This window comes from Oculina patagonica, chromosome 1, assembly GCF_052425735.1.
Source record: "Oculina patagonica isolate OP01 chromosome 1, crgOcupat, whole genome shotgun sequence".
Lineage (NCBI taxonomy): Eukaryota > Metazoa > Cnidaria > Anthozoa > Scleractinia > Oculinidae > Oculina > Oculina patagonica.
The window spans coordinates 40,679,809-40,707,124 of NC_135758.1; the positions used below are offsets into that span (position 1 = coordinate 40,679,809).

The 27,316-nt window shown below is 38.4% G+C and overlaps 3 protein-coding genes across 3 annotated transcripts; 1 reads left to right on the plus strand and 2 right to left on the minus strand.

Moving 5' to 3' along the window:
- Positions 1–163: 163 nt before the first annotated feature.
- On the plus strand, positions 164–9,840 carry LOC144631355 (uncharacterized). The gene is made up of 4 exons (XM_078489781.1): positions 164–450; positions 4,318–4,422; positions 7,817–7,951; positions 9,665–9,840. The coding sequence occupies exons 1-4, from the start codon at positions 329–331 to the stop codon at positions 9,681–9,683; spliced, it is 381 nt and encodes a 126-aa protein (XP_078345907.1). The 5' UTR covers positions 164–328; the 3' UTR covers positions 9,684–9,840.
- LOC144630991 (contactin-associated protein-like 4) lies at positions 8,582–18,786 on the minus strand. The gene is made up of 8 exons (XM_078489349.1): positions 18,434–18,786; positions 16,840–17,093; positions 16,233–16,347; positions 15,411–15,742; positions 13,991–14,129; positions 13,381–13,426; positions 12,479–12,769; positions 8,582–11,425 (listed from the first exon to the last, which is right to left on the minus strand). The coding sequence occupies exons 1-8, from the start codon at positions 18,498–18,500 to the stop codon at positions 11,146–11,148; spliced, it is 1,524 nt and encodes a 507-aa protein (XP_078345475.1). The 5' UTR covers positions 18,501–18,786; the 3' UTR covers positions 8,582–11,145.
- Positions 18,787–19,821: 1,035 nt separating this feature from the next.
- LOC144631152 (tetratricopeptide repeat protein 28-like) lies at positions 19,822–22,229 on the minus strand. Its single transcript, XM_078489541.1, has 2 exons — positions 21,004–22,229; positions 19,822–20,329 (listed from the first exon to the last, which is right to left on the minus strand). The coding sequence occupies exons 1-2, from the start codon at positions 22,117–22,119 to the stop codon at positions 20,324–20,326; spliced, it is 1,122 nt and encodes a 373-aa protein (XP_078345667.1). The 5' UTR covers positions 22,120–22,229; the 3' UTR covers positions 19,822–20,323.
- Positions 22,230–27,316: the final 5,087 nt, after the last annotated feature.

Consider the following 27,316-nt stretch of genomic DNA (forward strand, 5'->3'; position numbering starts at 1 on the left):
CAAGATAATCAATTTTTGATTTTCAAAAACCTTGAGCCTATATATTTTTTTTATTATAATTTATTCTGCTAATTTCTAAACAATATTCGCAGCCTGAGCTTGAAACGCCTGTGGCTTCTAATATAAGTTTAAATTTAATATGTTCTGTAGCATAGTAACATAACGCCTCCGATGGCATTTCATCTCACATTTCGCCATATTTTACTGATTATATCAGCCTTCACAGAAAAGCCGGTGCCGGCAACTGCTTGCGTTCAATATAAATTCGGAGTTACAGTTTAACGCGACAATATATCTGCTGTGAAAGAGTTGGTGCAACGACGCGAAAATGAAGAAACTTCTGGTGCTGATTTTGTGTATAAGTATCGTCTGCATTCATGCCAGGCCAAGAATGACCATGGAAGAAAGCAGAAGCTCAGCCGAGGAAGCAAACAAGGAATTATCCGCCATGTAAGTTGTTAAGAGCTTCCTTACTAAGAGCGTTTGCCTTATTCGTTAAACTTAGATTAAATTTAATTATGGTTGATGGTGTTAACTGTAAAACAAAACGATTTGTTTAGGCTTAAAAATTCCACACAGTCACGAGCCCTCCAATGATTACTGTCGGTTCGTATTATCGATACGCATTTTACTATGAAAGATTCATCCCTAGTTCACCGACAAGCATTACTTTACAATTAACTTCAAACGCACTTAAATTACAAATATATATATATCTTAAGCTTGGAGGAAATCATTAAGTTGACGCATTAAGTAGTGCAACAAGAAGCCATGCTAGGGATATACAACGGAACTATTATTGATTTCCACTGCTCACTCCAGTGAATTCCTGAATTCGTGATACGCAATGAAAAGCCACCAAGAGTTTTCGTACAACATTAGTTTATCAAGTTCCGACTAACAGTTCATTTTTAAACAAAGCACACGTGCACCCAAGAGGAATCATAATGCACCTATCAATGTTAAGCCCGAGGGGGGGGGGGGGGGGGGGGGGGGGGGTCGGGCAAGGGGTGGGGATTTTGACATTTTCTATAAAAAAATGTCAAATTCCCCACCCCCGGGACAAAATAATTGGTCAAAATCTCCATGAAAGGTGGTCAGATGTCCTTCAAACCTTCTAAATACGATCAAAATCCCTACCCTGGGGCCATCACATACGATCAAAATCCCTACCCTGGGGACCGACCTCACGATCAAAATCCCGTGGTTAGCCCGACCCGCCCCCCCCCCCCCCCCTCGGGCTTAACATTGATAGGTGCATAATATAATGTCCACAAAATTTTCAGCACTGACTCGATAGTTACGCAGTAAAAGCCACTTAAAGGTTTCAGGATCAACGATAATGAAACACTTTATTTTAAGGTGGCCCGCGGGTATTTAATGCTCTGACAGGTCCATTTTTAAAAAAGAAGTGTTTGAACAGGAAAACATTGAGCGAGAACTTAGAATTTTTGCGGCCTAACAGAAAAACCCTGAAATAATGTAAAAATATAAATTGTGGCGATCAAGCAAGACTTGCCTAAGTTATGGGCAATTTTTGTAAAACGTGAAACATGAAAACGTGATTATTATTAATATGCTGTGCGGTGACAAACAGTTACAGTTCACTCACAGCACGTTACATGATATTTCTTAGGGGGGGGCCGTAGATTTTAAAAAATAGCGGTGGCAATGTGGCTCAAAACATAACATTTAGATTACCTTCAGTTATCAGAGGCACCCAGTGGATTATTTCAGTAGAATATCGAAGGCCTGTAATTCTCTTAGATTTTCTTTAATAAAATGTCGTATCGAACTTTCGTGATATGAGATATATATAGTGCCTGTTAATTTTCGGAGCGGTTAAAATGTCGGTTTAGAATCCGTGTACCTTCGCGCCAAAAGATTTTCAATTGCGTAGGAAAATCAAACTCAAATGCATTTTCGTTTCGCTTACGCGCTGTAAAAATTGCATTAAAGTTCCATTTCCAAATTCAGTTTTTTTCTCCATGAAAAACGACATCCGATTTTCGTTTTCCTTTTTTTTTTAACTTTCTGCGCCTGGAAGAAAACGGAATTCATGTTATGCTTTTTATTTTTCGTTTTTCTACAGTCCTAAAAAGCAGATTCGAATTTTCGTTTACCGTTTTCTTATGGAATTTTTCGTTTTTCCTTTTCAGTCAAACACAATGAAACTGGCAATCTTTGGCTGGCTGGAATATAAAACAAACAGAAATTGGCGGCGCTGGCGTTTGAAAATGCTCTTAATAAAAAACTTTGCCCGCCTGGTTTTATCGAAAAGAAACATACTTATAAAGACTCGATATCCGAATCTAAAGGCTGTAATAATCTAAAGGGGAGTAGTAATCGATATTCGAATCTAAAAGGCTGTTATAATCGAAAGAGCTGGGTAGTTTACAAAGCGTTAAAAGGTTTTGTAATCACCAAGGAATCAGGAAAAGAATGCCAGTTTCGGATGGAGTGCTTGATAACGCAGTACGAGCCGCCGTAAGGATGTGTTCCAAATTTAGAAGAACAATCATGAATACTAATGTGGGTGTAACCACACCCACCTCTGATACGGCTCTTACTGCGAAAACGAGCACTCCATCCGGAAACCAGCAATCTTTTCCTGATTCCTTGGTGATTACAAAACCTTTTAAAGCTTTGTAAAATACACAGCCCTATAGACTCGAATTTCGATTATTAGTCCACTTTAGATTTGGATATCGAGTCTTGATTTCCGTGACGAGCTCTTCAAAGTATATATTTCTGTTCGATAAGAAACCGGCAGACAAAGAACACCTTTTTAACGCCGCTATTAATTTTTGTTTGTTTGATATTTTCGCAAAACAAAGATTGTCCGTTTCATAACTTTTGGCCGAAAATGAAAACCGAAAGACGAATTTTAAGTTCGTCTTCGTCTTCCATATTCCATACGAAAACGGGGGGGGGGGGGGGGGGGGGGGTATAACAAAGCCATAACAAAGAGACGAAACTTGGAAAAATGTTTGCAACCTTAAAAAATAAACTGTCATAACAATAAGTAAACTGTAGATGCACCAAGAAAAGTATTCATTTCTGTTATTTTAACTTTGAAACACATCCTTACCTATGATACGGCGGTTCGTACTGCGATATCGAGCACTCCATCCGAAACCGGCATTCCTTTCCAGATTCCTTGGTGATTACAAAACCTTTTAACGCTTTGTAAACTACAATACTTTAGATTCGGTTATCGAGTCTTGATTTGAGTGACAAGCTCTTCAAAAGTATGTTCCTGCAGGCGCGTAGCTGAGGTTTTTGGAAGGGTGTTCGTATTGACAGAAATATTTATTTGGGGGTAATTAAATACGAGCGCCGAAGGCGCGAGCCTCTATGGGGGTCTGGGGGCATGTCCCCCCAGAATCATTTGAAATGTAGAGGCCCGGAAATGCTATTTTCAGCATTGTGCATGTCAATATTTCAAACTCGATGGAGTTCAAAATAACAGGTATTTTTAGTCATAACAACAAAATTTCCGACATTTTGTTAACTTGATACATTCATACATACATACCGGCTTAGTACACTACATCTTAGGGTTAATGCTTAAGCCCCACCCCCTAGCCTCCCACGCAGTCCTTCTTAGGGGCGATCAACACGATCGCCCCTAAGAACAACTGCGTGGGAGGCTATCCACCCCCCGGCTCTACCGTCAATGTACTAAAAGAAGCGTCAAAGCGTCAATATGCACTAAATATGGACGTATCACCTGGGTCCCCCGAAATTGAGAGCCAGTGAGGAGAGCCCATTCTCCTAACAAATTTTGTTTTCCATTCCCCCACTATTTGCTAAAAGCTGAAAATCAACAGTTTGTGTTTTCAGTCCTCTATTATTGACCTCCAAAGGGGGTTCGTTCGAACCCCTCGAACCCCCCCTCCTACGCGCCTGTCCTGTTCGATAAGAAACCGGCGGAAAAAGTCTTTATCAAGAGCATCTTCTAACGCCGAAATTTTTGTTTGTTAATGTTCCCGCCAAAACAGAGACTTGTCAGTTCCAATGCTTTTGGTCGAAAAGGGAAAACGAAAAACGCATTTTAAATTATTTTTTCCCAATTCCATACGAAAGCGAAAAACGAAAACGATTTTACCCCCTTTAACCCAAAACCCCTCCCCTGCCTCCAGCCCCCATCAAACAATTCCTTGCACAGTCTTTTTTATTTCCATGTAGTATTGGCACCGATAAAACAAGCGTTGCCGACAGAAGACAGAAGAAGAAGAAAAAAGACTTGATTAAAGAGTCAATGGTATTAAGCTTAAAAAAACTAATTGTGACGCTATCTATACACTTTGACAGGGTCAAAGCCAAGCGATCATGGACAAATTGGGGAAAGAACCAAAGTGGCGGTAATGGAAATAACGGTGGAAACAATGGTCACCAGGGTGTAGGATGGCTTCATGAGTGAGTTGAACTCCAAAAAAGGGCTCTCCACTGATTTAAGTTAGGTTTTTTCAATGATAAAACAAAATGAGCCGACACGACAGTGTATTGTCATAGGTATTCTCGTTAGAAACAATAAGGACCAAGGAATCGGGCCTCTATAATAATAATAAAGTTGAAAAGTACCAAGATCTAGCGAGAGAAGTTCGACAAATGTGGGGTGTGAGGAAAAAGGTTATTCCAGTGGTAGTGGGAACATTGAGATCAATAACATTGAGATTGAATGACAATCCAAGAGCCATTGAGGTGGGCATTCCTGTTTGACAAGAATTCTAAGGAAGGTGCTAGAGATGTAGAAAGAGGAGAAGAAAGCAAACAAGACTTTGCATGATTGTGGGACGCACTTTAAAAAATAGATCTTTTTAACTAGCTGGTCACGTGGTTTGAAATGGGTAAACAAAACATTCAAGATGGCGGATTCGGTTGTTGTGTTCGAGTCGAACTGGCCAAAATACTTGAAAAACGTCCCTAAAGTATCGTCAATTACTATTGCAAAGCAACCTAACAGGCTGTGGAGAAAAGGAGACTGCGGAAAAATAGATATAAATGCTTTACAGAAAATTACATACGCAATGTTTTTGTGAACGAAGACAATCATGGACCGTGTTTCGTAAAGGTCTGCTGTTTCCGGAGCCAAAAGAAAAGCCGAGATTCCCTCAATAAATTTTAAATTGAAAAGTGACAAGAGAAGAGGAACTGTTGCAGAAGCAAAATGTTCTTAATTTTGTTGTTGTAAGTTCTTACAACCACGCGCGCTAGGCAAGAGAATAGATGATGATACAAGATACTCTGTCTCAGTTGTGCAATGTGTTTTTACTTAACTATAATGTTTGTTATAGTAGCCTAGCTATAAAAGGACACACCCATATTCTATTAATGGAGAAGATATTATGAGTGGTGCTTTCAATTGTATATCTTATCCAAAAATTAAGTTACTTGCTTGAACCTACCTTGCTAACTAGTAACTGCCTTGTATATCTTCATGCCTGGAATAATAAACTGGCTACAGAAAAACCTGTTTGTGTTATGTGGTCTATTCATCTGTATTGCTAACTTTTACAATCATTTGGTGGTGAAATTTTAAATTTGTATACTCTCTTGTCGTAGGAATGGAGGGCATTTCAATCATGTTTTGGGCCTTTTGTATTTGCTGAACCACTGGTGTTTTTTTTTAAGGATCAAGTACATTCCAGTAAAAAAAAAACCTGCACTAGTGTTCCTCACGAATTGCATAAACGAAGTGGGGATAGCATTAACCCAGAGCGAGCCATGAAATCTGTATTAAGTAAAGCTTCATCTGACATGGCTGACACACTTTAATTACATCCGGTTACTTGCAAACTTTATGATGCCTGAGGAAAGGACCCTACTGCCTAAATTAACATGAGATGTACTGAACATGTATTTTACATAGGAAATCAAACAATTGATGTTGTACAAGATTATACTTATTTAGGAACCAAAATATCTTCTACAGGAAATTTTAAAATCTCACTTGATCACCTAAAAGAGAAAGGACTTCATGCACTTTTTAGTTTGAGACGACACACAAATTTTAGTAGATTGAAACCTTCTCTTGCCTGTAAAATCTTTGATGCAATGATATCTCCAATTCTGCTCTATAATAGTGAAATTTGGGGTGGTTATGTAAAATCTGATTTTAAGACCTGGGATGGTTCACAAATTGAAAGAACACATCGATCTACAGTTTTGTAAACGCTATCTTGAAGTAAGTAATAAGGCTTCTAATGTTGCATGTAGAGCTGGGCTTGGTCGATTTCCTCTCCTTATCACCATTAATCAAAGAATCCTCAACTATTTGATATATCTCCAAGAAAAGCAACCGGATTCTTTTGTTAGACAGTCTTTTTTAATTTCATTAGAACTTCACACCGCTGGTAAAAATAGTTTTTACTCTAATCTTATGAAGATATCCGAATATTTTAATTTTGGTAATTTTAATCCTGATTTAATAGACACCGCATAAGTGACAATGTTTCTGCAGTCAATGAAACAGAAATATATTTTGTATTGGCAGCATACTCTACAGCATTCTCAAAAACTAGAATTTTATAGTTCTTTTAAGAACGAATATGCTACCTCCAATTATCTAGAGTTAACTAGGAGAGTTTCTGGTAGGAGAACATTAGCTAAATTACGTATTAGTAATCATAAGTTAATGATCGAACTAGGCAGATATAACAATACGCCCAGACATAATAGGCTCTGCCCGGTCTGTGATTGTAATAAAACCGAAGATGAAATTCATTTTCTCTTTTATTGTTCCAAATATACAACAATAAGAGATAACTTTATTGTGTAAGACAATTGGTCCTAGAATGTTTTGAAAATCTGTTAAACTCAAGTAACAACTGAATTCTTAGAACTTGCATCATAAGAAATGTATAGAAGACAGTAATAAGGAGAAATGATATTGAGATCTTGGGAGTGAAAGAGTTAATGTGAATTTAAGAGTCCTGGACAGATCAATCTGAGTCCTGGAAAAGTCCTAGAAAATTGTTTGTGAAAAAAGGTTATGAACCCTGTAAATCTGTGTTCAGCTGTGAAACAAATATAATACCTCTCTTTAAATCAACTCCCACAAGAGATTTCAAAGTATTCAGTGATGGATTTGTAATTTGAGTAACTTTGTGATTGAAGTATACAAGTGACTTGGGCACTGAATTTTTAATTTAGTGCAATCTATGATTATAATATTATAATACCGGTACAGAGAAAACACTTAGAAAATCTGTGCTCGCAGATTTTCTCGAGTAGCTCTCAAAAAGCAGTTAGATCGAATGAGCCTTCACCCTCTGAAGCCGTTTCAGTTGGCTTTACGTCAAGGACAGCATTTACTAGCTCTTATTCTATCTGTTTTTTCTTCTCTGGAAGCGACCGCTCAGGAGCTATTTTCGTCCAGCTGCAAACTGATGGGCAAGCGATTGGTTTCAGTCCTCTTGAACTTGTGTCAAGACACACAAAATTCTCTTGTTGGAAATGCTCCAAACAAATCGTTCTTGAAATCCATATATTAAAGCGACTATGTAACAAGCTTGAGTAAATGAATGTTTCAAGTTCATCAATAATGTTGCCGTAAATCGTAGGTAAAGCGTAGTTGGGATCGTATTTTAGCGATTAAATTTCTCTTACCTTGACGAGCTAGTTTTTTTATCGCTGGGAAACTATGGAAATATATCTCAGACCACGTGATCAATGTATGACGTATCAAGCTAAAAAGGTCTATTGTAAAGGAATTCGTATAATATTGTTATTCCCCCGGACCGTCCAACTCCCATCAAAAGATTCCTTGCACAGTGTTTTTTTTTTTAATATTATTATTATTTCCATGTAGTGTTGACGACGATAAAACAACCGACAGGGTCAAAGCTAAGCGATGGAATAAATGGGGAAAGAACCAAAATGGCGGAAATGGAAATAATGGAAACAATGGAAACAATGGTTACGCGGGAGTAGGATGGCTGCATGAGTGAGTTGAACTCCAAAAAGGGCTCTCCACTTAGGGCCTGTTTATATGGAAGAGAGTTGTCCCTGGTAGGAGGGTTACCCTCCATACCGAGCCACCCCAATAGAGAGAGCTTTTCATACGTTTCTTTATAAATAGCTGCGAACTGTTTATATGAGAAATTGCAAAGTTGGCTCGGGGGGCAGGGTGACCCTGGGTGGAGGGTCACTCGCTTTGAAGGTAGGGTGACCCTGGGGAGCGAGCCAACTCTTTTCATATAAACAGTTTGGTTATTTTCGCCTCGCCTACCAGGGACAAGTTGACGCGCAAACGCTGCAGTCGACCAAAACAAAATTGCAGATACATTAAAATCGAAGTCGGCGGTAAATTTGTCCAAAAAATGGTCGTGGTCGATGTTTCAGCGTTCCTTATTTAAAAAAGGCAGACATAATAGATGTTTCAAAACAACTCTCGCCAGTCTTTTGAACCGAGAGGGCCAAGTTTTGGCTCGGTCAACAGGGACAACTTTTTCATATAAACGCTCGGCAAAAGATGGCTCGGGGGAGAGGGTAGCCCTCCTACCAGGGACAACTCTCCTCCATATAAACAGGCACTTATTCAAGTTTGTCAGACAGACAGACAGAAACACAGACAGACAGACAGAAACACAGACAACTTTATTTAGAGAGGGTAGCACGTAACAGAAAAATTCTGATGAACTTGTGGCCCTCTATACCTACTAATTAGGTTTTCCTTTGATAAAACAAAGCAAGCGGACACGACGTGTGTTTTCTCAGTCGAAGTAGTCTCCTTAGAGACTATAATAATTATAAGGACTAAAGAATCAGACTTTCTAATGTCTTGCCGATTCTGGGAGTGTTCTTCAAAACAGGAACTAAATATGTATTTTTTTAAATCACGCCAAAAGAGATTGACTTTGCATGATTGTAGAGACAAACTTTAAAGGGCACTGTGTAGGATTTCGTATAATCTTCCTTTACCCCCGGACCGTCCAACTTCCATACTAAGTCTATGTCAAAGCGTTTCACGTACCCTTTCCAGGTTGCGTATTTAGTTCTTTTCAGGGTTAGACGGAGTAAGATCTCATTATTACTATTGATATTATTCAGTTACTTAAATTCAGCTTCCGTGGAATAAAATTAGCTTTTATAGAGCCTACTAAAAACACTCTTTGTTACACTACTTGTTAATGAAATTGTTAGGGACTAAGTATTACATTTCTGTTCTAATGTTAATTACTTTTACAACTGCCTGACTACACATGTTCTCAGTGTCAGAACGTCTAATTTTTGGAACTGCCGGAACGTTCTTAATTTTTAGTTAGTATTTCACAATCAATCAAAACGCGACCAGCACACCTATCAAAGAACGTTGTGGGGTTTACCAAGTTTGATATAACTTGGTGCACAGCAAATGTAGAAGAAGCGGTGAAATAAAAACTTTTCTTACTGACTGAATGAATGGCAACCTGGGTTTGTTTTCAGTGAAGTTCTTTTCGTCGATCTATGCCTCGACGTTCTGATAATAAAATGTTCGTTTATTAAGAAAAGCATGTAGTCTTTAGCTCTTATACTTATTTTAGGCAGTTTTGAACAACATTGGAGACGCGGCTTACACTGAAATTAAATCTCACAAGGCATGCAGTTTAGATGATAATGCAATACGAAAGTAAACTAAAGAAATTTACACCAAATATATATCCTTTTTTTCCCTCAGGCCAGAGCAGACCAACTGAAGAGCACGATGCCAGCATACTCATATGTACTCAAATGCTGCAAACAAATGTATTAGTATTGCAATTGAAGTTCTTTGTAGTCTTTGTCTTAACATATCTTATTTAATTTAAGGGTGTAATAAACATTCCAGCTATATCAATAAAGATATATAAATCATTCATGATCACGTGTTTGAGGTTCTATACTTTCTACTGTATTGTCGATATAATTAAGTACCTACAAAGCAATATATAGCTATCGTGAAATGCACTTACGAATAGCAAATAAATATTAGGTATTGTTAAAAAAAAAAACTAGAGAAAACGTGCGTGAAAGCTTATTTTTACACAGACTAAGATAAGCTCTTTCTTGTAATTTCATTAGTTAATTAAAATTTTTAGCAATCTTTTACGAAAATGTGCCAGTTGAAGCGCTTTTTTGTATACAGCGAGTGACACATAACTGCACATTCCAATTATAGATTCTTTAACGCAAAATTCTTTGATAAAAGTTCATAAACATCTCGTTCAGTAAAACACCTACTTAATATGTGACCCTCCCCGGAGTTTGGTTACTTTGGTTTTGACACGCGCATTACATCCTTGCACGGTAAGACAAAAGAGACACGATTTAACACGGAACAACCGTGTCCAGATAATTCCTCATTAAAATTTTCTTTTGTTTTTACAACACGATAGAAACAATTAAAAATTGAACTGTAACCAGGATAAGACATATCAAAAGTGCAAAAAGCGTTCTCTGGTTTAAAAAGTTAAGAAAAATATGAGCTTTCGGCTATTTTACTATAGCCTTTAACGAATATTTATTCGTTAAAGGCTATAGTAAAATAGCCGAAAGCTCATATTTTTCTTAACTTTTTAAACCAGAGAACGCTTTTTGCACTTTTAATACGATAGAAACAAATGACTAGACAATCGTCCGTGTCAGTACTAGAAAACAAAAGCTCTCGTGCGAATAAAGCACGCTTGCTTTATGAATACCCCTGCCCTACGGGTTTTAGTTTATATGAGGGGAATCGAAGCGTCCTACTTCCTTTGAGTCCCTCATAAAGTCATATGCACCTAATTGAAGAATCGTTGGCCCATGAAAAGCATAATCCATGAATGATGCGACCCAAAGTTAACTGGGAAATAGAAAAAAAAATTGTCGATTGTGACAGGTCTGACCGAATAAGCACGATAATAAAACAGGTTGCATATAAAATCGTGCTCGTAAGGCTCTCAAAGAAATAATAGCTAAATAAAAATAATTTGATTATCATTAAAAGGAATATTACTAAGTTTACCAAGGCTGTCTATCCAGAATACTTTTGGGCCATATTGTTCATTATGTTTTTATACATGATCACCTTTTTTTCAATTAGGTGTTAAGTTGTCTCATTAAGCTCAGTCCATGATGTAAATCTTGTTTTTGATTACTTTTAAGCAACCTGACCAGTTCATTACATTACTGGTAAGTTAGTTATATTTTGCTCCAAGCAAAAATGGTCATCAACTCTTCTTTGGAGATCGCTCTATCAATCACCATAAGATCCCTCAGATATCCGTGGAAAGTGCTTTCACCCAAACTGTCTCGTTTGAGCCCGATGTCGAACACTGTGTGATCATTTCGTTTCAGATCTAAACTGCCTGGCGGACCTTTTTCTTGACCTTTTTCGGTTCCATTAATGTAGAGTTTTCCAATACGGTTTTCGCGGCTCCATGTGAATGCCACATGCATCCATTCTCCGATGACGATGTTTCTTATTTCATGAAAAAAAGGTACAAAAGTGAGTCAAATGGAGTTTTTAAAAGATGATATCTTAATTCATTTCTTTAAATCTCCCAACTTGCTAGTGCATGCCCCAAGTGGGCCAACATTTGATCTCGAGTCTTCTTGAACGTGTGTGAATTTTAATTCAGTCGAAAAATAGAATGCCTTGGTAAGTCTAAGATGATGTCGTTGTTGCATGTTAAACCTACCAAGCAATCTACGAGTTTTCCTCCCTTTTTTTATTCACTATTATGTGATGCTAAATTATAACGTATACCAACAAAACTGTTGTTTTGTTAGTAAGATGCAAGAAACCAAGCGAAGTTGTTACAAAATATATATATGTGTGTGTACAATAACGATTTCCCGGTCACCCAGCAAGTTATCAATGTGATTATGACAAAATTACGGGGCAAGGGTCAAGGCTATTGTGATATTGACATATTCATGAAATATCATTGCATTTTCTTGGCTTTATTTTATAAAAGAAACAGAAAAAATATTGTAGATTTTGTTGGCGTCCGCGTCTTGTTTGCACAAGCCTGATAGTTGGAAATGGGTCGAGTAATTTTAGAGAATTCAAAAAGTACTTCGGTACAACTTTCTGAACGTGATTGTATCAGCCTATGAAATAAATTACAAAGAGCGATCGTTATTTTTTCTTAGACCGCATTGTATAAGGAAAACGTGTCCAGGACTATCGTAAATGAGCTTCAATTGGTGTTACAGGGGGCGCAGATCGGAGGAAGGGTCCACCTCAGGTGGAGTTAGTTTGCTCTTTAATAGTTAAGGTTTCTTTAGAGCAACCAGAGGAGTAGCAATATTCAGGATATTAGCTGTAAGAGTAGTTATTTAACTTAAGTCTTCAATGATGTGGTACACTTTGTATGGTACATAGTTTGTAATGGTGCTGGATATGGTATTGGCTCTCACCATACTAATTATGGGCAAGATTCGCGAAGATTTCGTGTACATGCGCAAGCGAAAATTACAGGTTTAGTATATACATACATTAAATACGTGTTAAATTAAATGGACTTACCCGCCAGCAAAATTTACGATATTGAAAGTTGACGGGGAATGTCCGCGAAGGTTAGCTTTCAGCATTCCATTTTTTACAAAGAGCCTGAACTGGTGAGGTTTGGACCAATCAGAATAAATATGAACAGGGCGTTCAGGTCTTGGAAGCCTTAAAACTTTTATCCAGCACAGGAGACTGAAACTGATGTTCTGGATTGGGATTGCTGGGGTTCCTGTGTGAGAATGCGGGGCTCCATCCAGGTACAAAGCGGTCTTGCCGTCAATAGCTTCATATGAGGCTCCATTGTACAGGCTGGTTATAATCATCATCATCATCATTATTATTACCATTGCCACTATCACTATCATTATCGTTACCGTTATCATTATTATTACTATCGTTATTGTCATTGCTATTATTATTAAATTGCCAGAAGCAGGCCACTGGGTTATGATAGAAAAATACAGAAATAAACGGAGTGAATACCTTTGGCCGGTCACCGGCCCTTGGCCGTATGAATGGGGGGAGTGTATAGATGAGAGGGAGAGAGGAGAAAGCTAATAAGCGCTTTGTAACGTAAAGCATCCTTTTTGGAGTCAGTTGATAATAAACGTATTACTAACTAGTTTCCATTGACTGGTTTTGAAGAATGAAATGGCAACAAATTGATATTTCAGTCAATTAATTAGAAGCCAAAGATGGATTTGAACTAGACAGCAATCTTTGATAGTACGTCCAGTTGAAAAAGAATGCTGTGAATGGGGATTCTATTAACAATTGTGCTTGTCTACAGGAAAACATTGAACCTTATTTTATGTGAAGCTCGGATAGGAAATCGTGAAAGGCTGTGCCTAAATTAAACCTCTTTGTTACCACGCTGCTTTAATTACACAATAAAATCAGTATTATGGATGGCTTCTTACCTTACAAAGGGGTCCTGTCCGTCAAGTTTCCAATGGAAAAATAATCCTTTTAAAGAAAAATGACAACGTTCTTTAAATGCATAATGCAAACGAGGGACAGTTAAGCTAGGAAACAGTAAAGCTATCTTTAAATAATCACTCCACTAGGGTAGGTTGGTGGATGGAAGGATAGATGGATACGCGAATAAGCTTCTGTATGTATTGGAGTCTTTGCCGTATAAGAGTTCTTGTATTATGAAACAGCTAGCTGGTGGTTTTCCAGATGCTCATGTCCTAATATTATCTGCCTTTACCGCAAAACAACTGTTTTCTTGTCGAAAACATGATTGCGATTAGTTCTTTCTTGTGAAACAAGGCAATATTTCGAAGAGTTTTGGTATCTTTTAAGTAGTATATCTGCCCTCACAAGTTAAAATCACCGATAATTTACATTAGCAAATCACACCTTCCCAGAAATGTCCCATTAAAATGAAGGTTTACCGTACATATAAACAACTGTCAAAATGTATCTCAAATTAAATAGGCAAGATTCGTCATCTATTCTACTGTGCTGCCATTTTTTAATACTTTAAATTGACTGGGGAAGGATAATCTGAACATGACAACTCACTCTTGGTGCCATACACCTCCACTCTAAGACAGTTAAAATTATGTTGTTTGGTTGGATGGAAACGAATGTATCTTGCAGACAACAGCAGTGGGAACATGTGTTTGTTTACTGTGAAACTGTCACCTTTCCGATGAAATTCCTTCAAAATAAAAATTATAATATGCTAAACAAGTTGTCTTTTCAAGTGCAATTTATAAAAGGAATAATTACCATGCAATGTTTATGCAGGGCCGTAACCAGAAACTACCAGACCTTTGCAATAGACGAGGCAAGATCTTGCTAGGGGGTTCTGGGGGCATGTCCCCACCGCCCAGACACATTTTGAAATCTAGAAGCTCTAAAACTCTTCAATGACATTTTTCATGATGTATTTCTTGAGAAAAATCAATCTTGTTCAACTGGGGATTTATTTGCCAACAAAAAATATTTTGTTTTAATTTTGGGTAAAAATCTAGACGAGGCAAGTGCCTCGTTTTGCCTCTTGCTAGTTACGGCCCTGACTTATGATATCTTAACCTAAGAAAATTTAGACCGACATAACTTTGTCACGTCGTGACTCCCCCTCTTGCATGGCTCGACTTGTAACCAAGTTTCAACATTCGTCAATTTTAGAAAAAAACATTTACCAATTCCTCCATCATTTAATACCAATTCCATGAAACTTTCAACATCTTACAGAGGAGCAGTGCTCTGGAACCTTTTACCGCGAGAGTGTCATGAAGCAATATCCCTCAGGAGTTTTTTGACAATGATCAACAAGTCGAACATAATTAAAAATACAAATTTTAACAATCTCTATTGTAAGAGTTCTTAGCGCTTTTTATCTTTTTATCATTGTAACAATTTTAGCAATTTATCTATTTTTTGCAGTTAGTTTAGCGTTTTTTTTTACCTCAATACAGTTTTAATGTTTTTATCTACTAGTATTAATGTTTTATTTACACACGACCCCACAAGCTATGTAGCTTTTTATCCCATCGTGTCTAAATAAAGGTTTTGTTGTTGTTGTCACTGAACTTCATGTTGCAATTATGTAATGAGTGTCTTCATAGTTAGTAGAGGGGACTAACTATGGTGTCTTGTTATCCAAATTATGAATTTTCTGGTCGTGGTGGTGCATGATGACGATGATGAGGGTGATGGTGGTGATGGTGATGTTGGTGGTAGAAGTGGTGGTGGTGGTGGTAATGATGACGATGATGATGATGATGACGATGATGATGATGATGATGATGATGATGATGATGATGATGATAGATGATGACGATGACGATGATGATGATGATGATGATGATGACGACGACGACGACGACGACGATGATGATGATGATGATGATGATGATGATGATCGTCATCAACATCGCCATTTTTTCATGTTAATTTCTGCCAACGCCTATGAATGCACGAAATTTAAACTTACCACTTCAGTGCCATTGTTGTCCTCATAAGACGTCCAGTCGTTTTCATTGAGTGAGTAAAACAGCTTGAAATCCGTAACCCATCCATGACCATGCCTGTCCCCTTGAGTAGCTACAGCACAGACTTGAATCGTTTCTCCAAAATCCACCTGAAGCCAGTCGTCTTTCCCATCAGATTTTTTCGCACACCAGCCAGCGCCTCTGTCACCGTCGAGTCGACCGTAAGCAGGTTTGTTATAACCACTAAACTGAGAACTAGCTGTCATCTGGCTATCAGGGATGATGCTGGGATCGGCAATACCAACGGCACTATCGTAGCAGTTGTCGAAGATTTCTATGTGTGAATTAATTATGTTAAGTACCGTTTATGAATAAGTGTGTTTGTTTGCAGAAAATATTAAAAGTATATCGAAATTGTTTCTTCAGTTATAGACCTTCGTTAGCATATATATTCATTAGGATAAATAACCACTTTTTTTTACAATGTTTGACCACTTTTCCGATGGCTTTCCTTTGAAGGGGACCCCGGGTGGGGGTACTTAAAAGAGTTTTGTACGGGGAGGCTCCATACTATTTTGACAAAAAAGGCACCCCTTTCTCATACCTTATACTGAAAAAAGGTTCCCTTTCCACCTATACCAAATTAAAAAGAAATGTCATATGCCTAAAACAGGAAGTCTTAATGTCATCTTTTGTAGCCCTTCGTGTACCTTGTACTGAAAAAAGGTACCCATTTCATCTACCAAAAAGACATGACATATGTCTAAAACAGCGACAACGAGTATTCCCCCACCCCTGCATGGGAATTTGTTTTATTAACATACCTCTTTCACAGTTTTGTACTTTAGGCCAGTAGGAGGGGCAAACGCAACGAAGGTTTCCTTGGTGATCAGGTATACAAGAGGAAGCAGGAGGACAAGGGAAGCCGGCACACAACGTCTGTTGAAAACAAATTAAAAGAATTTCATGAAACGTTTGGAACATTTTAGGAACAAACACACGAGCATTTAATATTGGCATCAAAACAGCAAAAACGTTTAAATCTTTCCTAAATTGGAGCATGCAATGAACTCAAGGAAACAAAAAAACCTGATGTTTGCCATAAAAGGCAATACCTAAGTGTTTATAAGTGCTCCAATTTTCTTTTCTTAAACAGCAAAAATTAAACAATACCTTGGTAAATTGATAGCGCTAGATATTGAATTCAGATTTTATTTTTTATTTACCAGTACAACCAAACTATTCTACCAAGTGCCACGATGTCATTGTGTTTTTATCAGTGCCCTCTAGCTATCTGGCGCTCGATGTATCTTACATTAACGGACCGGTTACTTACATTCAAGTTTTTCTCTAAACTTTAAGCAATAAAGTTTCATCCAATTCAATTTTACAGTAGTAATCGCACATTTATATAATTATATAGCCACTTACCGCCGTTGGATGATATGAGAAGCCTTTCTTGGAAACTATATGTTCCGGATGTTGGTAATGATCAGAGTTACTAAGCTCACAGATAAATTTCTCCCCAGATCCCAGCAGTCCAAGATTGTATGACAAGCATAACTCCTCCACATAACAGTTTACTTTACACTGGTCACTGCTATGAACCAGTGTCGACTGTATCACGTGATGCTCTAAGTAGCTGCCAGCCTCGGGTTCAGTAAACTCCAAAATTCTGCAAGTGTCTAATGATGAAGAAGAGTGCGGAAAGATGCACATTCTAGACCGCGGGAAATTGTGGGTGGGGGAAAGGGGGCGATAGAAGGGCGGTAAATACTCCGGCCTTAATGGTGTTCAAAACGTAGATGACTTGTCTAACATCAGTAATCAACCACAAAATTTAAGGTGGTTCCTCGTAATGATCGTCCGGTTGACGGTGGTTCTGAATCTTGAAAGAACTTTTGTTGGTGTTAAAGACTGGCGTTTCGACTACCTGGTCGAAACTGGTCATTTTGGGGAGAGTAAAGATTATCGAAACGTCAGTCACCAACAGTGAGTTTCATACTGTCAGGTGCTTTATCCGAGGATGAGCCCAAATTCACCGTTTTAATAACACTGAATATTTAACTAAGAGTCTTGATTAAATATTAATCGCCAAAAAATTATGCCACTCTACCGCGGGATCCTTTTATTTTTTACCCTGATGAGCTATCTGTTAAAGAATATGCTTTATTGAAAACAACAAACTAGCAAAACGCGTTAGAGCAGCTGAATAAGTACGTGTGTTGTTGAAATAGCTTCAAAATGGGGAAAGAAACTTTAACCCTCTTGCGCACTTATATGACTTAACATATTTTAACAGCAGTCACCTGTCAGATGATTCTAATTCTCGCAGAGAAACACGAACACAGACACCCCAGGGAAAGGAAGACAGAAAAGAAAAAGGGAAAAAAAGGGGGGGGGGGGGGGGAGATTAATAAACTGTGTCTAGGCGACACTGTTTAATTGTCTTAAGGGAATTTGTTATTTAACATGGTCAACGTCATAAAGGAAGGCTTTGCCGATCCTTGAAGAACTTGAAAACTGACAAAGCTTCCTCTTTGTCAAGGGGTAGGGGAAACGAGGGAAACCCAAGTCGACAAACTAGCACCAATAAAAATGAGTTTAAGAGAATGCTTAAACAGGTAAACTTGAATAGTTGGTGACAACAGGTGAAATTGACAGAATTGCCCCCTAGTTTGAATGGAGTTAATTCAAACGTCCGCTGTCGTGATACATCTTTACGGTTGTAATCTAACGAAGTAATCCTTTTTTTCGAGGAGCTCAGCGTTTCTAAAAACTTAGGTCTACAACTCTTAAAAACAGGACAACTAAACTACTTGGCAAAAAGACTAGAACAAACACCATATTTGTTTATGCAAGTATGAATTAAATGGAGTAAATTCTATTTTAATTTCAACAGAAGAAAAACAGACTTATTAAAATCCAGAGGAATATGAATACTTCTGCTAACTATGGGTGTTAGAAGGCCAACCGAACGGTGTTTATAAGCAGCTTTGTTTCTTACTACAGTGTATTTACTTACCTTGAGACAACGCGCACTCGGCGAAAAATAGCTGGAGTGCAACAGCAAATAATTTAAACGCGGCCATTGATAAATTGATCAAGATGGATATGAGGATAGCATTAAATTGTGCTAGCCCCACTAGTTTATATCCACAGGAAGTGTTATTTCTTAAGGTCGTTTCCTACTAATGGGACTTGCCGCATATCAGTGTGAAAACACTTCGTGCTGGTCCGATATATATCACATAGATAACAGCAAAATGATTGGCAGCTACAGGTGACTTGATATTGTGACGCAAGTTATAAAATTTTCTGAAACCTAACAAAGCCTTCATTATTGTCAAACTCTAATAAGGTTTTCCTCCTAAGAACAAAATAGTTCGTTATGACGACGTTAAAGGGGCTTTGTAGCAAAATATTAAATTCATTTCTCTGATGCATGAAGTTACACTAACTTTCAAATTAAAGGAAACCTTAACAAAATACTTCTCAACGTAAAAAATCACCAACAAGGTAATAAAATGAAAATAAATACGAATGGACACGACTGATGAAGACTCTTCAAGTCGCTTTGCTTTGCTTTAATTTTTGTATTTAAGCTAATAGCTGGTTGTTGTGGCAAATAAAATTCACGAAACTCGTTAACATAATTTGCTGTTTAATTAGTTTGTTCTCGTTCGCTTCAAGACTTATTTCTTTGTAATTGGACTCTCTTTCGCTAGAAACAGGCAGAAAATATTTGTTTTGTTTCGGTAAATGGTTTCATAGCTCAAGTTTACGACGGAAAAGCTTTTTGTAGTAGCGTCGACGGAACTGAAAAGTTTTTTCGCTTGCGGGAACACAGCGGGCGATCCATCTTGACCGCTCGGGTAGCCAATCAGAGCACGGGATTCGTTTCATCTTGACCGCTCACGGAGCTAGTCATATAATAAATATACTTATTACTTAATACACCAATAAAGAAACTGGTTTGGTCAATTTGTCTTCAACTAATGAAATTTGTACACACTGTCCTCCACAACTAATACAACAAGAATTAGTCCATTTACAAATTTTTCTTCTGGCAATCTATAAACGTTGAAAATGCTATATCAAGTCCCAGTTGATGTTTTATCGGACTTTGTCAGGTTGCTAACGAAGTACAACAGTTGCTTTAGATACCATTTTATTTTTATAGATAACGAAGCACATGTTCAAAGTACTCACAGCCATACCAGGCTTGGGATACGTATCCCAACGAACGCCTGTCATGAATACCTGATTGCCAGTCCCTGCAACTTGTTCCCGCAACAAGTCCCGGGAAAATGTCCTTTAAGTCCCTTTAAATTTAACTGCAGGGACAAACTTTGCGACTTTTCACCAAAGTACACGTATTTTTGAATTGAAGATACAAGTCCAGGGACTAGTCACAGGAACGTATCCCCTCGTGTGTGTCACATTTACAAATAAGTTTAATGTCCTCTTCTTTTACTAAGTTCAAAAGAAATAGAGAAACTCACAAATTCTTTCTCATTTATTTTAATATGACATAATTGAGTAGCAATAAGTGATGAATCATTATATTTTGACAGGGTGGGAGTTGAACAAATTTTCTGAGCAAGATTTCTTCCATCTTCAGGTTCTGCACGATTTCTGCGGGGTTTGTTTGATATGTTTGTTTTTTCGTCACTCGCTTTAATTTGCACGATTTCTTTCCTATGTTTTGGTGTGCAATAATTGTTTTATAATTGCCAGAAACCCTGAAAAATAGAATGGTTCATACTAAAGAACAGTATATAGGACTCTGATGAATCACTTTAAGTTTCAACAAGTACCAGAACATGCTGTTTGGTATAGCTTGACTGCAGGTGAATTTTCTTTCTTAATTCTTCGTGCAAGGACCCGGCTTTATACAGTGCATGTCTTGTGCTTATGGCTGTAGACAAAAAAAGACGTGATCGGAAAATATTAGTTCTGAGCACAACCAAACGAAGCGTAGTCTTAATAAAAAAATAACATTTACAAGGCACTTTCGCTTGGCTACTGTAGGATTTTGTTGATGCTGTTTTCCTTAAATATATCTTTCCAAGTTTCATTAACATATGGTAATCTTGTTATTTTTGCGTACATATTGTATTTTTAGACAAAAAAACATGCTTTATAGCCTTCGTGTAAATATTTTGTTTTTTCTTCTATAGACACAGAACGAGGGAAGGGAGCGTTGATGAGCAGTGGCGCGAGTGTGCTTGCCTCCCAAGCACTGGGCGGACGCTCTGAAATTAACTGAGCTACGGAGAGACTCTATAGCTCTTGGTGGGTAAGACCATTTATCATTTTAGGACTTGCGTTTGTTGTCGGTTTTCGCCTCGCTCCGAGGGTTTTATCCGGGTACTCCAATAATATTTTTCTTTCTAAAGAAAAACCAACTTCTCAATTCGACTTGGATTGAGGACCCGCATGAAAACTAGCTAGGGCTGATGTGGCTTCCTCTCTAAATGTACCCCCCCCCCCCCCCCAAAAAAAAAAAAAAACACACACACACAAAAAAAAAAAAAAAAAAAAAAAATCTCCACAACAAATATGTCGACCAATGACTACAGGCATGCTTACTTCATTTAGGTTCAGTTCTACATCATCTCCAAGCAAAACAAATGGCGCCCAGTACTTCAGATCTTTGTATTCTGGTGACTCTCTCGTCTTCTTAATGCAATGGTGAAGAGCTTCGCCAGCGCTCATTTTCTCATGGATCAGGCTTTTGTAAAATATGTTCATAAAAGCTTTTGTTCCTTCATCGTCAACAGCCCACAGAGACATCAGAACTGAGCGAGCACCAGAACCCAAGAAGGCTCGAGCGATTCCAACAACTCCCTCGGCTTTAAGGATCTTCCCACTAGCACTGTGACAACAGCTAAGCACCACCAGCTTGGCTCTGATACCAACTTCAGCTATGTCTTTCATTGTCAGCATGAAATCGTCTTTCTTGGGAATGCCAATGACAGAACTGTTGGGAGCAAGAGCTATTTCTCCTCTCTCTACATCACCATGAGCAGCAATGTGCACCAAACTCACTTCTTGGATCCTGCGCAGGACTTCTTCCTTTGTAGCTTGCTCTCCAACAAGACATGGTACTCCTAGCAACGCTGACACCATCTGCGCCTCTTCTCTGGCTTTAGGTAATGCGCATAACTCTACAACCTTTCCTTTGAAATTAACACGACCAACCTTTGGATCTCCCACAATAAGAGCTCCACTCTGGCAGTGATAGTCTGGTGGTGAGTCCTGGATGAGTTTGAGTGTCGTCAGAGAAGGAATGAGACGGATTCTCACAGTTTCTGACAGGTATCCACCGCTGGAATCTTGAAGCGCAGAGAAAGGAATTAGAAACAACGTTCCTTCAGGGACAATTACGATCTCCAGGCTGTCAATGAGATCGACAATTGGAGATATGACCATCTCGAATACTAACTGAAACCGCCTTTCTTTAGCCGTTTCTTTATCTTTACTGTGCTCAGACTGGGCCGTTTCTTTGCTACGGCATGCTTCAATTGGTTGCGAAGTCTCGTACCACGCGTCCAACGAACGATCCTCACACTGGATACCTTGAAGAGAATGTGAAATGCTTTCTATCAACTCCTTTAAATGTTGCTCTAAATCTTTTCCATTAGAATCTCTGTAATTAAGGCTGATGAAGGATATTTTCCCGTCCTTGCTCACAAACCAGAGCATTATTGTCCCCAGTGGAGTACCCAAAATGAGAAAGTTAGTTCGTTTCCTGGTAAAAGTTCTCTCATGGCGCTCAAACAAAGCGCTTTTGCATTACTGACCTTTTGAATGCCATACCTCATCGACAGTAAGTCCACAAGACCACGCGCTCTCCCTTGCTCCACGGTACAGAGAGCATCATGTGGTTTGCCGAGAGCAACAAGTTGAAAGCAAAGCATCCTGTAACTTGTAATATTTTCAGCATCCAGTGACAGTTTGTGTTCGTCTTTAAGACGTGCTCGCATTTTTTCGTGGCGGTCTATGCTTTCCATGTAATGAAAAATTGCTTTTGGAAGATTCTTCTTTGCTGCATAACTTTTACCTAGGTGCTGGTTAACGTAGCTTTCACCTGGCATTGATCCAATCTCTTTCATAATCTTAAGGGCTTTCTCTTGATACTCCAGCGACTTTTCAAACTGGCCGAGTGCGAAGTAGGAGTTTCCAATGCTGCAAAGAGTTATTCCTTCCCCATGTCGGTCTCCAGTTCCTTTACTAATTTGAAGATCTTTCTCAAAATATTCAATCGACTTTTCATAGTCACCAAGAGAATAATACGTGCAGGCGAGGTTGTTAAAAGAAACTCCTTGTCCGTTTAAGTTCTCAATGTCTTCACTTAGTTTGAGACTTCGCTCCAAAGACTTGATCGATTTTTTATGCTGGCCAAGCTTCTCATAAATCCTACCAGAAATGCTATAACAGCTCGCTTGTCCTTTCTTGTCCTCCATCATCTTTTTAATTGCAAGAGCTTGCTCGCAACATTCCATTGTTTTTTCATATTCGCCAAGATTTAAGTAGATGTTAGCTTGTCTAAGGTAGGCTGCTCCTTCCTCTTCTCGATACCCAAGTAAACGTATTATTATAAGAGCTTTCTCGGTGTATTCTAAGGATTTTGCATAATCACCAATATACTGATATGCTTCAGAAAGATTAAGGTAGCTTCTTCCTTCCCCTTGTCTGAAACCAATTTCTTGCACGATTTTAAGTCCTTTTTTAAAGTATTCGATGGATTTGTTATATAGGCTTAGGTGACAGTAAATACCACCGAGATTGTTATAGGACGTTCCTTCTCCTTTCTGATCACCACACTCTTTGCTGATTCTTAGATCTTTCTCTTGATATTTAATCGCTTTCTCGTATTGTCCAAGATCAAAATATATCGCAGAGAGGTTGGTGCAAGCCATTCCTTCTGTTTCCCGGTCCCCATTTTCTTTACCGATATCAAGGGCTTTTTTCCCGTAGCCAATGGCCTTTTCGTATTGGTTTAAGACCCTGTACACAATACAAAGGTTGCTATACGATCGTGCTTCCAAATCCTTGTTCTTGATCGCCTTTCGGACTGCGAGAGCTTTCTCGTGAAAACTCAACGATTTTTTACACTGGCCGAGATTGAAATACATCCTACCAATATCCTCATAACATTCACTTTCTCTTCGTTTATTTCCCGCCTCTTTGTTGATCTTCAGGCACTCTTTGCACATATCAATGGCCTTTTCTGTGAAGCCGCTCTCGGAATATGCTTCAGAGAGACAAACATATAACTGCCTCTCGATATCTCGGGGCTCATTTGGTATGGTACTTTCCAACTGATGTGCGATAGTAAGCCTCAGAAGTACAAAGCACTCCTTGTAGAAGTCGATTGCTTTAGTATATCGATGGGTGTTACGAAGGAAGTCGGCGACATTCCAGGCAACGTACAACGCTCGGGTTAGGCTCATGATCCTTACCGTCTTTGGCAAGGCACTGCAAGATATTTTTTCTTTCGTTAGCTATGTTTAAGGACGTTCGCTCGAAAATTTTGTAGTCGATAGATTTGTTAAACATTTTACAGCAGTTAGATAATAAGTTACTTGTGTCGGAAATGAAAAAAAGTGGGGGTCACCGACCTCGTTCCAGACTTCGACTTCGTTTCAGCGTGTGGAAAACTACCCTGATTCTGAAAAATTGGCGAACGCAGTTCAACATGGTTTACAGCATTTATAGTTTAAAATATTGAAGATTAGAAATAAGAGGCAAATGATCTTAGTCATATGTTGTAGAAGTGGGTCTGTTGCGTAAAAAACTTCTAGTGTTGCCAATTTTTTGTAAGACTCAACCCTGAAAGCGGTATTTGAAATCGTCGTACAGCAAAACGAAAAGCTCAAAAAGAGGCCTTCGAACGTACGTGGGACCGAAAAAATGGAACTTTTAATCGATAGATTTTTTTCCTTTTTTACGCAAAACGTAGATAATCGTCAACAAAAGTGATCCGTTCAAAAAAATGTGAGGGTCAGCGACCATCTAAGAGATTTAATTGCAAACAAAGTTCACGCGACGATTACTCCAGCCCTATATGTGCTTAGAAAGTTTCTTCAGCGCGCGCGCTCGTGCATGACGTGGACGTTGCGACATGAATTACGTGCGCAGTAAGGATGCGCATAAACAATGCTCGATTCCCTCTATAGAACGCGCCTGCAGGGAATCACGGTAGTTGTATTCATTAAACCACGCGCGAGACTTAGCAACGTGGATCGTTGCTAAGTCTCGCGCATGGTTTGATGAATACAACTACCGCGATTTCTCTGCAGGCGCGCGCTATAGAGGGAATCGACCATTAGCGCGAACGTCCTCAATACTCTCAATATTATAATTTAAACTGATCGTCATTATTAATTTTGCGTAGACCAAGTAATAGTTACGAAGGTGGCTAGCGCCATTCTGAGCTCCGTTTACAGCGCAATAATAGAACAACAATATTTGGACTAATATGGCTATGGGCAAAGGCCCATTTCTCACTTGTGTTTGGTAAAACAAGGGTTATACCTAATGTGCACGGATATTTAGCTAGCCACCTGAGATTTACTATGATTTTTATTTTAGCTTTCTATTATGTGTATTTCTATCACTTCTTAGCTTTAACATAGCCGAACGTCGAATTCATTAAAGGAAAAATGGGCTTTCTTATTCTCCCTTTTGCTTACACTAAGGATTTGTAGTAGCCTCCATTCCACATACCTTCTCTCCACTAGAGCTTCTTCGTTTACGCCCACGAATGACCGGTTTTGCCAGGGCTTAATCGAGGGTCAAATCTCCTTTCAGAAAAAAAGCTCTTTATCTTTGGACTAAGTTATTCCGGGAATAAGACATTTAATCGCGGAATAACCGCTAAGCGTGAGTTGGTTTAATCACTGAACTTTCGAACAGTGTGTGAATTAAAGCTGTAAAGCGTCACTAATAAGTGATCGTGTAACCTGTTGAATGGAAAACTTTGAAAACTGAACTGACATCATATAACGTGATCCTTACTTGATGGGCTATCATATTTGACAATCTTTGATGTAGATTTTATATTCACAGCAAGCTAGATAAGCTGCAAAGTGACTAAAAACTTCACACAGGCATGGAGCAATAAAATGCACTGACATTACCTGACCATTGAGAGACTTTGCTGACGATTACAACACCAGTAAATTTCCTGGGGCAAGTATCTACTTCTCGTAATTTTTTGCCTCAGAGCAGTCTTAGTCAGTATTAAGTTGTTCAGGTAACAATCACCTGTTTTCGTCTTCAGTTGATCGAGCAAGTAAGCCAGTTTGCCATTATGTATATTTTTCTGGGCACCCCATGGATTAATGCTAATTTTGTTAATTCACTGTTATGCTCTCAAACAAAACAAAACAAATCTAGAAACTTTAGCGTTAAATAAAACCTCGAATAAAAGCTACAGGGAATGTTTTCGTATATATATATATATATATTCGCAGCCAATAAATTTGTATGCTATCAGTTTTGCACCAGACACTCACGACGGGATAAATTTATTTTCTTCTCGAACTCATTATTTATTCATCAACTTATGGCACTCAACTCTTTTATTTTTCCGTTTAGTTTCGATTGAGAAGATATATCAAACACTCGAGGCAGAGTTTTATTACATTTGCAAGCCCCTCGAATTTCTTTAAAAATGCTGCTCGTCGTACTCCGTCGAAATCCAGCTCTTTTCAATACCTCAAGGATTAATAGCTTATGCTAAAAGTCGAAAATATTGTATTCAAAACATCTCAAAGAGATTATTTTGAAAAATTTCCACTGCATCAAAAAAATTCATCCAGTATTTGTTTGTGATCCCCACAGCCCAAATATATAATAATATTATAATTTACACCACATACTTTCTGAAACTTGAATTTGTTGCACGACAGCTAAGATACTCGATCAGTCCGTCTCTCGTGGTTGCCCAAATAAAAACAAGGGCTGTAAAATAGGGAACTTTGATTCGAGCAATGAACAGACTTTCAAATAATTTCAAATCGATGTTAGGTCTTGTTCAAATGTCGAGCAGTAAATTGCATGAATCAGCCTAGAATTTCGACTTTGGAGCAGGTTCCTTTTGAACGAGCGTCAAAACAGCCGTATATACTACTGTAATCTAGATTGGTGTGCGCATACAGCTAATCACAGCCGGGAGCTGTTTCGACATCTAAAAACGCAGACGTCTCTCTCAAAAGAGAGCAGGTTTGACTCAATACAAGTTTAACATTTCAATTCTCCATTTCGGCATCAACTTTAATTTGATACTGAGATCATTCGTTCAAAACACAGTGCAAATAAAGGAAAGCTATAGTGCGAGTAAATAGTGCGTTCGTTATGAATGCGCTGAGTTGACTAAGCTAAAACTTAAAACTGTGGACTGCAGTAAGCAGTCGAAATTAACCAGCAAAGTGAACTGATTTGACGATTATCGACGTTTAAAATTAAATTAAGTAAAGAGGAACATATAATGGACAACACGATGTTCTTCTCACCTTTAGGTCCTTCAGCTTTTTAAAGGTAACAGTTTGGAGAACCAGATGACTCCAATCAGTCACAAAACATACTCAAAAAGCGGCTGACAAAATAACAAAAAGCTACCTACAAAATGGTCTACTCCGCGAGCGTCGACTTACCGCGCTTTAATTTTACGCGACTTGTTTTCAATGTTGCGAGACTTACCACGGCCGTCCAAGTGAACTATGTGAGAAAATGGCAGCTGAAATAACAAAACAGTCTTCCCTATTCAGTTGCCTAGCTCGCCTTATTGTTATGTAGTTTATGTGATGATGTAGTAAGTACTCGTGTGCAAGAAAATTAGGAAAATCGCGTTTAAAACAAATAAAAGACTCCAAGCGCCAATTGAATAAATGTC

Coding starts and splice junctions, on each gene's coding strand:
- LOC144630991 (XM_078489349.1), bottom strand. CDS start 18,500: ATGGCCGCGTTTAAATTATTTGCTGTTGCACTCCAGCTATTTTTCGCC. Junction 13,427..13,990: donor GGAGGTGTATGGCACCAAGA/GTGAGTTGTCAT, acceptor TTTCTTTAAAAG/GATTATTTTTCCATTGGAAA. Junction 11,426..12,478: donor ATCGTAAATTTTGCTGGCGG/GTAAGTCCATTT, acceptor TCATGAAATAAG/AAACATCGTCATCGGAGAAT.
- LOC144631152 (XM_078489541.1), bottom strand. CDS start 22,119: ATGCTCTGGTTTGTGAGCAAGGACGGGAAAATATCCTTCATCAGCCTT.
- LOC144631355 (XM_078489781.1), top strand. CDS start 329: ATGAAGAAACTTCTGGTGCTGATTTTGTGTATAAGTATCGTCTGCATT. Junction 451..4,317: donor AACAAGGAATTATCCGCCAT/GTAAGTTGTTAA, acceptor ACACTTTGACAG/GGTCAAAGCCAAGCGATCAT. Junction 4,423..7,816: donor GGTGTAGGATGGCTTCATGA/GTGAGTTGAACT, acceptor ATTTCCATGTAG/TGTTGACGACGATAAAACAA.